Source organism: Leptodactylus fuscus, chromosome 3, assembly GCF_031893055.1.
Source record: "Leptodactylus fuscus isolate aLepFus1 chromosome 3, aLepFus1.hap2, whole genome shotgun sequence".
NCBI classification, from domain to species: domain Eukaryota; kingdom Metazoa; phylum Chordata; class Amphibia; order Anura; family Leptodactylidae; genus Leptodactylus; species Leptodactylus fuscus.
Genome location: NC_134267.1, coordinates 103,303,673 through 103,320,936, shown reverse-complemented (window position 1 = coordinate 103,320,936; position 17,264 = coordinate 103,303,673). Strand labels below are relative to the sequence as shown.

General features: G+C 48.4%; 1 protein-coding gene across 1 annotated transcript in view; it reads right to left on the bottom strand.

Annotated features, from left to right (window-relative positions):
* Positions 1-17,264, bottom strand: part of LOC142197638 (amine sulfotransferase-like) — a 45,602-nt gene that overhangs the window by 6,657 nt on the left and 21,681 nt on the right. Inside the window, exons 3-4 of the mRNA XM_075268107.1 lie at positions 15,797-15,923; positions 11,962-12,056 (exon numbers count right to left, since the gene is read on the bottom strand). Coding sequence (XP_075124208.1) covers positions 11,962-12,056; positions 15,797-15,923 — 222 coding nt within the window. The remainder of the gene's footprint in view (positions 1-11,961; positions 12,057-15,796; positions 15,924-17,264) is intronic.

The following is a 17,264-nucleotide window of genomic DNA, read 5'->3' as shown; positions in this document are numbered from 1 at the left end:
GGGATTAAGGATGAAGAATAACTCTCTCTTCTGCACCGCTTTTTACACTCTATAACAGATGTAGCAACCAAATGACAGCATGGACAGTAGACAAAGAATGAGGTATAACATTTCCCACCCCACTACAGACAACATACTATTCAGGTTCTTGCACACTATATAATATGGCATCGATTGTTATAACATATGCAGCACTAATCTTCACTCACCGACACACAGGATCCGGGACACGTAGGAACTCAGATTAGTTATTTGGCAAGAAAAGGACTTACCGTTACAGCGCCGTTTTATTCATCTGAGGTCCTCCGGGCCCGTCTCCAAATCGGTTGGCGAGTGGATCAGTACACTATCGGCTGCACATTAAACGATTATCGATGCCCCACGATGGGCGTCAGGTTCTGTTAGGGACATTAAGGAGTCCCCATGATAGAGTATGTTGCTGAGTTCCAAATTAAATATCAGGCCTGAAGTAATTACGCCCATTATCAGGTCTGGAGAAGCCACACACACACAACTGATGGTGTATCAAGTGAGTTCTAATTTAATGGTGCACAAAGGTGGTTTAAATACAATACAGACAAGAGCAGGTTGGACTATTCTAATAACATAACATGGTTGGCATAAAATGATTGGTTATAAGATAAACCTGGCACATGACTATTGGCTGAGGCCTTATGTATTTTGCATATCATTACAGCTTAATGGACTTTGTACTTTGTCCTTAAACAAAGAAAGTTTCAAAAACACTTATGTGTGAACTAGCAGCTCACACTATGTCTATATGCATATATCATGGAAACAGAGATAAGATGTCATGTTGGTGCTAAATGAGTCTCAGTGACCTCCATATACCATGAAGATAAGATATACAAATAGCCAGCTGCGACTTACTTACACAGTTTATGTGTGAAAGGTTACAAGATGACTGACAAAATACAAAGATGGAGGATTTGACTCTAACAGTACCCCCGCGGCGTGATCACGAGAAGTGTCCGGTTACCAAAGCAACTTATCATACAAAAATCAAGCTCTCATATGACTATAACTGAGAAAGTTATGAGTTTTGAACAGTATGAGTAAAAAACGAAAACACAAAAATTAAAAATGTCTGCGTCTCCTAAGGGTTAAAGAATAACGAAACCATTACATCTTTGGTATTATAGAACACAGAAATTTGCTTTGGCTGTCATATGCAAGAGGAGATATTCATTTTCCATGTGACAGTATGGTTGCAGTTCTACCTATGTTATAACACAGACAGGATCGGGAGCTGCTGCAGCTACATCTATATATCCCAGTTTAGGCTAAGGCCCCACTGGGCGGAAACGCAGCAAAAAAACACAGCGTAAAAAACCACAGAGAAAACGCTGCGTTTTCTGTCGTGGAAAAAATGCACATATACATGCGTTTTCCATCGCGTTTTTCAGTTTTGTGCATATGAGTTCTCTGAGTTTTTCATCGCGTTTTTGCTCGAATTAGCCTTAGCCTCAACCAAGCAAAACAGTGAGTTTTTGTCTGCAGATTTTGATGCTTTTCCGCAGTGTTTTTGCGGCGTTTCCGTAACACATTTATCATGCTGCGTTTTTGCTGCGGTTTTCACACTCTCCATAGAAATCTATGGAGGAAAAACTCTGCGTTTCTGCAACTATAATTGACATGCTGCGTTTTTCAAAAAGAATCGACAAAAATATCAGTCTATATACAGTATGCGTAAAGCCAGTAGAGACATAGCCCAAAAGACTTGCAGCTGGATTTGCAGCAAAAGACTTTACTTACTTTTGTAAGCCACTATAGCCCAGTAACTAAATTTCAGGTGTAACAGTGCATATAGCACCTTGAAAATGTGCATTGGAAAGAACAAAGAGTGGGGGAAAAAAAAGGTCCTAATATGGATATTACATGAACCTACTCTAGTTAGCTCATTTTACTTAATTCTGCAAATATCTCTATTCTATATTCTCCTCTCATTACATAAAATATACTAATTACTAGAGATGAGCGAACACTAAAATGTTCGAGGTTCGAAATTCGATTCGAACAGCCGCTCAATGTTCGTGTGTTCGAACGGGTTTCGAACCCCATTATAGTCTATGGGGAACAGATACTCGTTAAGGGGGAAACCCAAATCCGTGTCTGGAGGGTCACCAAGTCCACTATGACACCACAGGAAATGATGCCAACACCTCCGGAATGACACTGGGACAGCAGGGGAAGCATGTCTGGGGGCATCTAACACACCAAAGACCCTCTATTACCCCAACATCACAGCCTAACAACTACACACTTTACACACTCAATACCACCTCTCTGACAGTAGGAAAACACCTTGAAACATGTGTATTTGGCACTTGCAGTGAGGAGAGCTTGTCACCAGCAGTGAATTTGGCCCTTGTAGTAAGTTGAGGTTGGCACCAACATTTGTTTTGAAAATCAGGGTGGATTGAGCCTCTAACCAGCAGAGTTTGGGCAAATTCATGGTGGAGGGAGCCTCTAAAAACCCCAGTTTGGACCAATTCATGGTGGAGGGAGCCTCTAAAAACCCCAGTTTGGACCAATTCATGGTGGAGGGAGCCTCTAAACAGCCCAGTTTGGACCAATTCATGGTGGAGGGAGCCTCTAAACAGCCCAGTTTGGGCAAATTCATGGTGGAGGGAGCCTCTAACCAGCCCAGTTTGGGCAAATTCATGGTGGAGGGAGCCTCTAAAAACCCCCGTTTGGACCAATTCATGGTGGAGGGAGCCTCTAAACAGCCCAGTTTGGGCAAATTCATGGTGGAGGGAGCCTCTAACCAGCCCAGTTTGGACCAATTCATGGTGGAGGGAGCCTCTAAAAACCCCAGTTTGGACCAATTCATGGTGGAGGGAGCCTCTAAACAGCCCAGTTTGGGCAAATTCATGGTGGAGGGAGCCTCTAAAAACCCCCAGTTTGGACCAATTCATGGTGGAGGGAGCCTCTAAAAACCCCAGTTTGGACCAATTCATGGTGGAGGGAGCCTCTAAACAGCTCAGTTTGGGCAAATTCATGGTGGAGGGAGCCTCTAAAAACCCCAGTTTGGACCAATTCATGGTGGAGGGAGCCTCTAAAAACCCCAGTTTGGACCAATTCATGGTGGAGGTAGCCTCTAAAAACCCCAGTTTGGACCAATTCATGGTGGAGGGAGCCTCTAAACAGCCCAGTTTGGGCAAATTCATGGTGGAGGGAGCCTCTAAAAACCCCCAGTTTGGACCAATTCATGGTGGAGGGAGCCTCTAAAAACCCCAGTTTGGACCAATTCATGGTGGAGGGAGCCTCTAAACAGCCCAGTTTGGGCAAATTCATGGTGGAGGGAGCCTCTAAACAGCCCAGTTTGGGCAAATTCATGGTGGAGGGAGCCTCTAAAAACCCCAGTTTGGACCAATTCATGGTGGAGGGAGCCTCTAAAAACCCCAGTTTGGACCAATTCATGGTGGAGGGAGCCTCTAAAAACCCCAGTTTGGACCAATTCATGATAGAGGGAGCCTCTAAACAGCCCAGTTTGGGCAAATTCATGGTGGAGGGAGCCTCTAAACAGCCCAGTTTGGACCAATTCATGGTGGAGGGAGCCTCTAAACAGCCCAGTTTGGACCAATTCATGGTGGAGGGAGCCTCTAAAAACCCCAGTTTGGACCAATTCATGGTGGAAGGAGCCTCTAAAAACCCCAGTTTGGACCAATTCATGGTGGAGGGAGCCTCTAAAAACCCCAGTTTGGACCAATTCATGGTGGAGGGAGCCTCTAAACAGCCCAGTTTGGACCAATTCATGGTGGAGGGAGCCTCTAAAAACCCCAGTTTGGACCAATTCATGGTGGAGGGAGCCTCTAAAAACCCCAGTTTGGACCAATTCATGGTGGAGGGAGCCTCTAAAAACCCCAGTTTGGACCAACTCATGGTGGAGGGAGCCTCTAAACAGCCCAGTTTGGACCAATTCATGGTGGAGGGAGCCTCTAAAAACCCCAGTTTGGACCAATTCATGGTGGAGGGAGCCTCTAAACAGCCCAGTTTGGACCAATTCATGGTGGAGGGAGCCTCTAAACAGCCCAGTTTGGGCAAATTCATGGTGGAGGGAGCCTCTAACCAGCCCAGTTTGGGCAAATTCATGGTGGAGGGAGCCTCTAAAAACCCCCGTTTGGACCAATTCATGGTGGAGGGAGCCTCTAAACAGCCCAGTTTGGGCAAATTCATGGTGGAGGGAGCCTCTAACCAGCCCAGTTTGGACCAATTCATGGTGGAGGGAGCCTCTAAAACCCCCAGTTTGGACCAATTCATGGTGGAGGGAGCCTCTAAAAACCCCAGTTTGGACCAATTCATGGTGGAGGGAGCCTCTAAACAGCTCAGTTTGGGCAAATTCATGGTGGAGGGAGCCTCTAAACAGCCCAGTTTGGACCAATTCATGGTGGAGGGAGCCTCTAAAAACCCCAGTTTGGACCAATTCATGGTGGAGGGAGCCTCTAAAAACCCCAGTTTGGACCAATTCATGGTGGAGGGAGCCTCTAAACAGCCCAGTTTGGGCAAATTCATGGTGGAGGGAGCCTCTAAAAACCCCCAGTTTGGACCAATTCATGGTGGAGGGAGCCTCTAAAAACCCCAGTTTGGACCAATTCATGGTGGAGGGAGCCTCTAAACAGCCCAGTTTGGGCAAATTCATGGTGGAGGGAGCCTCTAAACAGCCCAGTTTGGGCAAATTCATGGTGGAGGGTGCCTCTAAAAACCCCAGTTTGGACCAATTCATGGTGGAGGGAGCCTCTAAAAACCCCAGTTTGGACCAATTCATTGTGGAGGGAGCCTCTAAAAACCCCAGTTTGGACCAATTCATGATGGAGGGAGCCTCTAAACAGCCCAGTTTGGGCAAATTCATGGTGGAGGGAGCCTCTAAACAGCCCAGTTTGGACCAATTCATGGTGGAGGGAGCCTCTAAAAACCCCAGTTTGGACCAATTCATGGTGGAGGGAGCCTCTAAACAGCCCAGTTTGGACCAATTCATGGTGGAGGGAGCCTCTAAAAACCCCAGTTTGGACCAATTCATGGTGGAGGGAGCCTCTAAAAACCCCAGTTTGGACCAATTCATGGTGGAGGGAGCCTCTAAAAACCCCAGTTTGGACCAATTCATGGTGGAGGGAGCCTCTAAACAGCCCAGTTTGGACCAATTCATGGTGGAGGGAGCCTCTAAAAACCCCAGTTTGGACCAATTCATGGTGGAGGGAGCCTCTAAAAACCCCAGTTTAGACCAATTCATGGTGGAGGGAGCCTCTAAAAACCCCAGTTTGGACCAATTCATGATGGAGGGAGCCTCTAAAAACCCCAGTTTAGACCAATTCATGGTGGAGGGAGCCTCTAAAAACCCCAGTTTGGACCAATTCATGATGGAGGGAGCCTCTAAACAGCCCAGTTTGGGCAAATTCATGGTGGAGGGAGCCTCTAAACAGCCCAGTTTGGACCAATTCATGGTGGAGGGAGCCTCTAAACAGCCCAGTTTGGACCAATTCATGGTGGAGGGAGCCTCTAAAAACCCCAGTTTGGACCAATTCATGGTGGAGGGAGCCTCTAAACAGCCCAGTTTGGACCAATTCATGGTGGAGGGAGCCTCTAAAAACCCCAGTTTGGACCAATTCATGGTGGAGGGAGCCTCTAAAACCCCCAGTTTGGACCAATTCATGATGGAGGGAGCCTCTAAACAGCCCAGTTTGGACCAATTCATGGTGGAGAGAGCCTCTAAAAACCCCAGTTTGGACCAATTCATGGTGGAGGGAGCCTCTAAACAGGCCAGTTTGGGCAAATTCATGGTGGAGGGAGCCTCTAAAAACCCCAGTTTGGACCAATTCATGGTGGAGGGAGCCTCTAAAAACCCCAGTTTGGACCAATTCATGATGGAGGGAGCCTCTAAACAGCCCAGTTTGGACCAATTCATGGTGGAGAGAGCCTCTAAAAACCCCAGTTTGGACCAATTCATGGTGGAGGGAGCCTCTAAACAGCCCAGTTTGGACCAATTCATGGTGGAGGGAGCCTCTAAAAACCCCAGTTTGGACCAATTCATGGTGGAGGGAGCCGCTAAACAGCCCAGTTTGGACCAATTCATGGTGGAGGGAGCCTCTAACCAGCAGAGTTGGTGGAAATCAGGGTGGAGGGAGCCTCTAACCAGCAGAGTTGTGGGAAAGCAGGGTGGAGGGAGCCTCTAACCAGCAGAGTTGGGGGAAATCAGGGTGGAGGGAGCCTAGTATTAGCAGAATTGTGCAACGCTTATGGTGGATGAGTATGAGGATGCGGAGGAATTGGAGAGGTTGAGTACAGACATGGAGTTTCATGTTGGGGTGCTTTACACAGGTGGGCCCAAAAATGAAGGCTCTATCCAGTGGTGGTTCATTTTTATCAAAGTGAGCCGGTCGGCACTCTCAGCTGACAGACGGGTGCGCTTGTCAGTGATGATGCCGCCGGCTGCACTGAACACCCTCTCAGATAGGATGCTGGCGGCAGGACACGACAGCACCTCCAAGGCATATAGGGCAAGTTCAAGCCACAGGTCCAACTTCGACACCCAATACGTGTAGGGCGCAGAGGGGTCGGAGAGGACAGGGCTGTGGTCGGAAAGGTATTCCCGCAACATGCGCCTATACTTCTCACGCCTGGTGACACTAGGACCCTCCGTGGCGGCACTTTGGCGAGGGGGTGCCATCAAGGTGTCCCAGACCTTAGACAGTGTGCCCCTCGTTTGTGTGGACCGGTGAGAACTTGGTTGCCTACTGGAGGAACTGCCCTCCCTGCCGCCAACGTCACATGCTGGAAACATCTCCATCATATTCTGCACCAATTGCCTGTGGCAAGCATTGATGCGATTGGCCCTCCCCTCTACCGGAATAAAAGACGAGATGTTGTTTTTATACCGGGGGTCAAGGATAGCAAAGATCCAGTACTGGTTGTCCTCCATGATTTTGACAATACGCTTGTCGGTTGTAAAGCACCCCAACATGAACTCAGCCATGTCTGCCACAGTGTTAGTTGGCATGACTCCTCTGGCCCCACCGGAAAGTTCAATCTCCATTTCCTCCTCATCCTCCATGTCTACCCATCCGCGCTGCAACAATGGGACGATTCGAAGTTGCCCGGAAGCCTCCTGTATCACCATCACATCATCGGACAACTCTTCTTCCTCCTCCTCCTCCTCCTCCTCCATTAAACGCAGTGAAGCGGACAGATGTGTGGACCTACTCTCCAGCTGTGATGGATCGGATGCTATCCCTAACTCCTCTGTGTGATCTGAGTTATCCCTGATGTCAATCAGGGATTCTCTCAGAACACACAAGAGCGGGATTGTAAGGCTCACCATCGCATCCTCAGAGCTCACCCTCCTTGTGGACTCCTCAAAGACCCGTAGGATGTCACAAAGGTCTCTCATCCATGGCCACTCATGGATGTGAAACTGAGGCAGCTGACTTAGTGGCACCCTAGGGTTTTGTAGCTGGTATTCCATCAAAGGTCTCTGCTGCTCAACCACTCTATTCAACATCTGAAACGTTGAGTTCCAGCGTGTGGGGACGTCGCACAAAAGCCGGTGTTGTGGCACATGCAGGCGTTGCTGGAGAGATTTTAAGCTAGCAGCGGCTACTGTCGACTTGCGAAAGTGGGCGCACATGCGCCGCACTTTCACCAGTAGCTCTGGAACATTGGGGTAGCTCTTTAGGAAACGTTGCACCACTAGGTTGAAGACGTGGGACAGGCATGGAACATGTTGGAGTCCGGCAAGCTCCAGAGCTGCTACCAGGTTCCGGCCGTTATCACAAACGACCATGCCTGGGCCCAGGTGCAGCGGCTCAAACCATATTGCCGTCTCATCGAGGAGGGCATCCCTCACCTCGGAGGCAGTGTGCTGTCTGTCCCCCAAGCTGATCAGCTTCAGCACAGCCTGCTGACGTCTACCAACGCCAGTGCTGCAACGTTTCCAACTCGTAGCTGGGGTCAATCTAACAGCGGAGGAGGAGGCGGTGGCGGAGGAGGAGGCGGTGGCGGAGGAGGAGGCGGTAGAGGAGGAGGAGGAGGGGGGTGTTCTTCTCGTGTCCCTGCCAGGAATGTTAGGCGGGGAGACGAGGTACACCGGGCCAGTTTGGGAAGCAGTCCCAGCCTCAACTACATTCATCCAGTGTGCCGTCAGTGAAATGTAGCGTCCCTGTCCGCATGCACTTGTCCACGCGTCGGTGGTCAAGTGGACCTTTGTGCAAAGCGCGGAACTAAGGGCCCGCCTGATGTTGAGTGACACGTGCTGGTGCAAGGCGGGGACGGCACACCGGGAGAAGTAGTGACGGCTAGGGACGGCATAGCGAGGTGCCGCAGTTGCCATCAGGTCCAGGAAGGCAGGAGTTTCAACAAGCCGGAACGCCAACATCTCCTGGGCCAGCAGTTTAGCGATGTTGGCGTTCAAGGCTTGCGCGTGTGGGTGGTTAGCAGTGTATTTCTGCCGCCGCTCCAATGTCTGAGAGATGGTGGGTTGTTGTAAAGAAGCGCCTGATGGTGCCTTTGATGGTGCAGGAGAAGGAGATAAGACAGGAACAGGGGAGGATGAGGGAGAAGTCAACAAAGTGGCGGAGGCAGATGAAGTGGTGTCCTGGCTCGTCCTCTGGAGTGCATCGCCAGGACAGTCAGCAGTGGCAGAGGCAGAGGCAGTGGCAGAGGCAGTGGCAGTGGTGTGAACGGCAGGCGGCCTTTGTCCTGCCGTTGCTGCCTGCCACTGATTCCAGTGCTTGGATTCCAAATGACGGCGCATTGAAGTGGTGGACAGGTTGCTCTTCTCAGAGCCCCTAATCAATTTCGAGAGGCAAATTGTGCAGACAACACTATATCTGTCCTCGGCGCATTCCTTGAAAAAACTCCACACCTTCGAGAAACGTGCCCTCGAGGTGGGAGTTTTTCGGGGCTGGGTACGAACTGGAACATCTTGGGAGATTCCGGGTGTGGCCTGGCTTCGCCTAAGCTGCTGACCTCTGCCTCTGCCTCTAGCTACCCTTTTTGGTGCTGCACTTGCCTCAACATCCACACTACTTTCCCCGCTTGACATCCCCCCTGTCCAGGTCGGGTCAGTGTCCTCATCATCCACCACTTCCTCTTCCAACTCCTGTCTCATCTCCTCCTCCCGCACAATGCGCCGGTCAACTGGATGCCCTGACGGCAACTGCGTCACATCATCGTCGATGAGGGTGGGTTGCTGGTCATCCACCACCAAATCGAACGGAGATGGAGGAGACTCTAATGTTTGAGCATCTGGACACAGATGCTCCTCTGTTAGGTTCGTGGAATCGTGACATGGAGAGGCAGGTTGAGGGACAATGAAAGGAGCGGAGAACAGCTCTGGGGAGCAGGGACAGTTGGGGTTATTGTTCTGTGAAGCTTGGGAATTTTGGGAGGAAGGAGGACAAGACTGTTGGGTAATAGGAGGAGAGGAGGCAGAGTCTGACTGGCTGCTGGACAATGTGCTGTAAGCGTTCTCTGACAGCCATTGCAAGACCTGTTCCTGGTTCTCGGGCCTACTAAGGTTTGTACCCTGCAGTTTAGTTAATGTGGCAAGCAACCCTGGCACTGTGGAGTGGCGCAATGCTTGCTGCCCCACAGGAGTAGGCACGGGACGCCCTGTGGCTTCACTGCTACCTTGCTCCCCAGAACCATTCCCCCGACCTCGCCCACGGCCTCGTCCACGTCCCTTTCCGGGAGCCTTGCGCATTTTGAATTCCCAGTTAGAAATTGGCACTATATACCAGTAGCAAAAATTGTGGGTGCACGTAACCCCAATATATTCTTTGAATTCCCAGTCAGACAATGGCACTATATACCAGTAGTAAAAATTGTGGGTGCACGTAACCCCAATATATTCTTTGAATTACCAGTCAGAAACTGGCACTATATGGCAGTAGCAAGAAATGAGGGTATTTGTAACCCCAATATATTCTTTGAATTCCCAGTCAGAAACTGGCACTGTATACCAGTAGTAAAAATTGTGGGTGCACGTAACCCCAATATATTCTTTGAATTCCCAGTCAGACAATGGCACTATATACCAGTAGCAAGAAATGAGGGTATTTATAACCCCAATATATTCTTTGAATTCCCAGTCAGACAATGGCACTGTATACCAGTAGTAAAAATTGTGGGTGCACGTAACCCCAATATATTCTTTGAATTACCAGTCAGAAACTGGCACTATATGGCAGTAGCAAGAAATGAGGGTATTTGTAACCCCAATATATTCTTTGAATTCCCAGTCAGAAACTGGCACTGTATACCAGTAGTAAAAATTGTGGGTGCACGTAACCCCAATATATTCTTTGAATTACCAGTCAGAAACTGGCACTATATGGCAGTAGCAAGAAATGAGGGTATTTGTAACCCCAATATATTCTTTGAATTCCCAGTCAGAAACTGGCACTGTATACCAGTAGTAAAAATTGTGGGTGCACGTAACCCCAATATATTCTTTGAATTCCCAGTCAGACAATGGCACTATATACCAGTAGTAAAAATTGTGGGTGCACGTAACCCCAATATATTCTTTGAATTCCCAGTCAGAAACTGGCACTGTATACCAGTAGTAAAAATTGTGGGTGCACGTAACCCCAATATATTCTTTGAATTCCCAGTCAGACAATGGCACTATATACCAGTAGCAAGAAATGAGGGTATTTATAACCCCAATATATTCTTTGAATTCCCAGTCAGACAATGGCACTGTATACCAGTAGTAAAAATTGTGGGTGCACGTAACCCCAATATATTCTTTGAATTCCCAGTCAGACAATGGCACTATATACCAGTAGCAAGAAATGAGGGTATTTATAACCCCAATATATTCTTTGAATTCCCAGTCAGACAATGGCACTGTATACCAGTAGTAAAAATTGTGGGTGCACGTAACCCCAATATATTCTTTGAATTCCCAGTCAGACAATGGCACTGTATACCAGTAGTAAAAATTGTGGGTGCACGTAACCCCAATATATTCTTTGAATTCCCAGTCAGACAATGGCACTATATACCAGTAGCAAAAATTGTGGGTGTATATAGCCCCAATTCTATTGCTAGGGGACTTGCAGGGTATTTCTGAGGTGAAGGTGGGGGGGCACACCGTTGGAACGGTGATTTGGGGTGTATATATGGGGTATACGGGAATACACTGTCAGTGTGTTCCATTCAGGATCCTGGGAAAGCTGGGTTGCGGCGATTGAGCCCGTCAGTGCCACGTTACACTGACAAGCTTCTCCCTGGAATTGAAGTTATATGTAAGCCCAATATATTCTTTGAATTCCCAGTGAGACAATGGCACTATATGGCAGTAGCAAAAATAGTGGGTGTATATAGCCCCAATTCTATTGCTAGGGGACTTGCAGGGTATTTCTGGGGTGAAGGTGGGGGGGCACACCGTTGGAACGGGTATCGGGGGTATATATCGGGTATACGGGAATACACTGACAGTGTATTCCATTCAGGATCCTGGGAAAGCTGGGTTGCGGCGATTGAGCCCGTCAGTGCCACGTTACACTGACAAGCTTCTCCCTGGAATTTAGCTCTTACAAGAGCTGTTGGTTGTCTTCTCCTTCCTATCCTAGCCTGTCCCTGCCTACCCAGAATCTAAGCCCTAGCTAGCTGGACGGAAACCTCCGTCCTCGGTGAATTGCAAGCTCAGAATGACGCGAACCTGGGCGGCGCTGTTCTTTTAAATTAGAGGTCACATGTTTTCGGCAGCCAATGGGTTTTGCCTACTTTTCTCAACGTCACCGGTGTCGTAGTTCCTGTCCCACCTACCCTGCGCTGTTATTGGAGCAAAAAAGGCGCCAGGGAAGGTGGGAGGGGAATCGAGTAATGGCGCACTTTACCACGCGGTGTTCGATTCGATTCGAACATGCCGAACAGCCTAATATCCGATCGAACATGAGTTCGATAGAACACTGTTCGCTCATCTCTACTAATTACCTTTTTCATTTCCTCATATGTCAAAAAAAGAATGTTGAAATCTTCTTTATGGGTGTACCAACCTCTCACATGATCAAACCACGAGCCACCTATCACTGTAAGGTAAAATAAAATTTAATGTAGTATTATTAACCCGTTTCCAAATTTTATTATGGCATACTGATGTTAATACTCAGGACTAGAGATGAGCGAACAGTGTTCTATCGAACACATGTTCGATCGGATATCAGGGTGTTCGCCATGTTCGAATCGAATCGAACACCACGTGGTAAAGTGCGCCAAAATTCGATTCCCCTCCCACCTTCCCTGGCGCCTTTTTTGCACCAATAACAGCGCAGGGGAGGTGGGACAGGAACTACGACACCGGGGGCATTGAAAAAAATTGGAAAAAGTCATTGGCTGCCGAAATCAGGTGACCTCCATTTTAGACGAATAGTGGATTTCAAATCCGGGTCATATGAGAATGTGAACTTTGTGACTATGAGACAGGGATAGCTGTACAGGCAGGGATAGCTAGGGATAACCTTTATTTAGGGGGGAATGTTATTAAAAATAACTTTTTGGGGCTCTATCGGGTGTGTAATTGTGATTTTTGTGAGATAAACTTTTTCCCATAGGGATGCATTGGCCAGCGCTGATTGGCCGAATTCCGTACTCTGGCCAATCAGTGCTGGCCAATGCATTCTATTAGCTTGATGAAGCAGAGTGTGCACAAGGGTTCAAGCGCACCCTCGGCTCTGATGTAGGAGAGCCGAGGGTGCACTTGAACCCTTGTGCACCCTCAGCTCTGCTACATCAGAGCCGAGGGTGCGCTTGAACCCTTGTGCACACTCTGCTTCATCAAGCTAATAGAATGCATTGGCCAGCGCTGATTGGCCAATGTATTCTATTAGCCTGATGAAGTAGAGCTGAATGTGTGTGCTAAGCACACACATTCAGCTCTACTTCATCGGGCTAATAGAATGCATTGGCCAGCGCTGATTGGCCAGAGTACGGAACTCGACCAATCAGCGCTGGCTCTGCTGGAGGAGGCGGAGTCTAAGATCGCTCCACACCAGTCTCCATTCAGGTCCGACCTTAGACTCCGCCTCCTCCGGCAGAGCCAGCGCTGATTGGCCGAAGGCTGGCCAATGCATTCCTATGCGAATGCAGAGACTTAGCAGTGCTGAGTCAGTTTTGCTCAACTACACATCTGATGCACACTCGGCACTGCTACATCAGATGTAGCAATCTGATGTAGCAGAGCCGAGGGTGCACTAGAACCCCTGTGCAAACTCAGTTCACGCTAATAGAATGCATTGGCCAGCGCTGATTGGCCAATGCATTCTATTAGCCCGATGAAGTAGAGCTGAATGTGTGTGCTAAGCACACACATTCAGCACTGCTTCATCACGCCAATACAATGCATTAGCCAGTGCTGATTGGCCAGAGTACGGAATTCGGCCAATCAGCGCTGGCTCTGCTGGAGGAGGCGGAGTCTAAGGTCGGACCTGAATGGAGACTGGTGTGGAGCGATCTTAGACTCCGCCTCCTCCAGCAGAGCCAGCGCTGATTGGCCGAATTCCGTACTCTGGCCAATCAGCACTGGCTAATGCATTGTATTGGCTTGATGAAGCAGTGCTGAATGTGTGTGCTTAGCACACACATTCAGCTCTACTTCATCGGGCTAATAGAATGCATTGGCCAATCAGCGCTGGCCAATGCATTCTATTAGCGTGAACTGAGTTTCCACAGGGGTTCTAGTGCACCCTCGGCTCTGCTACATCAGATTGCTACATCTGATGTAGCAGTGCCGAGTGTGCATCAGATGTGTAGTTGAGCAAAACTGACTCAGCACTGCTAAGTCTGCATTCGCATAGGAATGCATTGGCCAGCCTTCGGCCAATCAGCGCTGGCTCTGCCGGAGGAGGCGGAGTCTAAGGTCGGACCTGAATGGAGACTGGTGTGGAGCGATCTTAGACTCCGCCTCCTCCAGCAGAGCCAGCGCTGATTGGCCGAATTCCGTACTCTGGCCAATCAGCACTGGCTAATGCATTGTATTGGCTTGATGAAGCAGTGCTGAATGTGTGTGCTTAGCACACACATTCAGCTCTACTTCATCGGGCTAATAGAATGCATTGGCCAGCGCTGATTGGCCGAATTCCGTACTCTGGCCAATCAGCACTGGCTAATGCATTGTATTGGCTTGATGAAGCAGTGCTGAATGTGTGTGCTTAGCACACACATTCAGCTCTACTTCATCGGGCTAATAGAATGCATTGGCCAATCAGCGCTGGCCAATGCATTCTATTAGCGTGAACTGAGTTTGCACAGGGGTTCTAGTGCACCCTCGGCTCTGCTACATCAGATTGCTACATCTGATGTAGCAGTGCCGAGTGTGCATCAGATGTGTAGTTGAGCAAAACTGACTCAGCACTGCTAAGTCTGCATTCGCATAGGAATGCATTGGCCAGCCTTCGGCCAATCAGCGCTGGCTCTGCCGGAGGAGGCGGAGTCTAAGGTCGGACCTGAATGGAGACTGGTGTGGAGCGATCTTAGACTCCGCCTCCTCCAGCAGAGCCAGCGCTGATTGGCCGAATTCCGTACTCTGGCCAATCAGCACTGGCTAATGCATTGTATTGGCTTGATGAAGCAGTGCTGAATGTGTGTGCTTAGCACACACATTCAGCTCTACTTCATCGGGCTAATAGAATGCATTGGCCAATCAGCGCTGGCCAATGCATTCTATTAGCGTGAACTGAGTTTGCACAGGGGTTCTAGTGCACCCTCGGCTCTGCTACATCAGATTGCTACATCTGATGTAGCAGTGCCGAGTGTGCATCAGATGTGTAGTTGAGCAAAACTGACTCAGCACTGCTAAGTCTGCATTCGCATAGGAATGCATTGGCCAGCCTTCGGCCAATCAGCGCTGGCTCTGCCGGAGGAGGCGGAGTCTAAGGTCGGACCTGAATGGAGACTGGTGTGGAGCTATCTTAGACTCCGCCTCCTCCAGCAGAGCCAGCGCTGATTGGTCGAGTTCCGTACTCTGGCCAATCAGCACTGGCCAATGCATTTCTATGGGGAAAAGTTAGCTTGCGAAAATCGCAAACTGACAGGGATTTCCATGAAATAAAGTGACTTTTATGCCCCCAGACATGCTTCCCCTGCTGTCCCAGTGTCATTCCAGGGTGTTGGTATCATTTCCTGGGGTGTCATAGTGGACTTGGTGACCCTCCAGACACGAATTTGGGTTTCCCCCTTAACGAGTTTATGTTCCCCATAGACTATAATGGGGTTCGAAACCCATTCGAACACTCGAACAGTGAGCGGCTGTTCGAATCGAATTTCGAACCTCGAACATTTTAGTGTTCGCTCATCTCTACTCAGGACTATAAAAGTACTGTGTATCAATGCTGAAGGCACACTTGCTGTATCTGCTAGATCACGTCTGCATTCTGGCTTTGTAATACAACTGAGAGTAGACTCTGATTGTGGGCATTAGCCCGGGTCTCCGCTGTACATTACAGTGGACACCCGATAGCTATGGCAACTTCTCTGCAGCAGAGCGGCTGCTATCATCTTTACTGACCCAGCATCCAACATAATAGCAAGTCGGATGCCAGGATGGGTTTGTGCAACCAGGACAAACCCAGAGCCAACAGCACTGCCCCACTCCTGCCAAATGACATGGGTTTGAAAAATGCCTGCAGGTTACCGTTTCTTGCCCAGTTTCGTGCAGGAAACGGAAACCTGCATAACGGAAACCTCGGACGCAGATGTGAACAAGCCCTTAGAAGTATGTTTAAACTTTCTTTTTTTCATACGACATAAAAAACAGTAGTTTTTACTCTTTTACCTCTTCCTTCCATGTAGATGTTGAAAAATGATTCCCAATCAATCATACAATCTAATTTGCAAAAGAGTTTGATGAAGTGGTAAAAGGAGACCGAGACATCTTTTGGGTTCCGACACACATATATAATCTGGAACAAAACAATTTTGTAATTAACAACTTATATATATTAAAGATTCAGAAAAGTGAGATGTTGAGAATCACCAAAGTTCACTTTGTAGTGAATAGGCACAAATTGCTTCCTTATAGAACAGGGAGTTCATAAAGATTACCAGGCCCATTTTAGCGACGCTAGCAATAAAGAAAAGGTGGGCACAGCTATTATAACTCTGTAGACGTATTAGGGGTTGAAGCATTGTATTGTAGAGTTACTGACATAAGGCTGTTTCCTGGTGGATTTATGGTTCACATGTGCATTGCATCCTCCACCAGATTCCTTATATTTGTTATAAAAACTTTGCCGACTGCAGCCCTAATTTTAAGATGAGATCAGATAATCCTTTAATAGTCCCAAAGTGGAGAAATTTCAGTATGTTACAGCAGCATAGTAATACAGATACAGGATAATACACAGTAATGTATTACAGACGTAGACACACATATGCTGAGAAGAGAAGATATACTAGGAGTCCATAGCAGCGAAGAAACAGAAGAAGAAAGAAGGAAGACTTCATAGTCATAATAATTAGTTTTCTGTACAGAGTGATCTTTGCTTGGTCTGATGTAGATTATGCAGCCTGATCACGGTTAGAAGGAAGGACTTGCGATAGCGCTCCTTCTCACACTTGGGGTGAAGCAGATGGTCACTTACAGTGCTGTCAAGTGCCATCAAGATCTCATACATGGGGTGGGATTTATTCTCCCACATGGAGCTCACCACGGACAGTATCCTTCTGTCACCCACCACCTATACTGGGTCCCTTTTGATCAGCCTTTCAAGTCTATTTCTGTCCCTGGTTGATATACTGCTCCCCCAGCAGGCCACACCAAAAAAGGTGGTTGAAGCAATCACAGAGTTGAAGAAGGCCCTAAGAAGTGGCCCCTGGACTCCGAAGGCCCTCAGCCTCTTGAGCAGGTAGAGTCTGTGCAGCGCCTCCAGGTGGTCAGCCCAGTCTAGTTTATTATTGAGGAGCACACCCAGATACTTATAGGTCCTGACTATCTCAATGCATGTCCCTTGGATCTCCACTAGGGTCGGAGCACTTCTCCGTTTACTAAAGTCCACCACCATCTCCTTGGTCTTCCCAGCATTAATCCTGAGGTGGTTCTGCTGGCACCATTCAACAAAGTCCCAGTTTATGTCTCTGTATTCCCTATCGTCACCATCAGTGATAAGGCCTACTATTGCAGAGTCATCGGAGTACTTCTGTAAGTAACAGCTGGATGAGTTGTGCCTAAAGTCAGCAGTGTACAGTGTGAAAAGAAATGGGGCAAGAACTGTACCTTGTGGTGCCCCGTTCCACAGATCAGT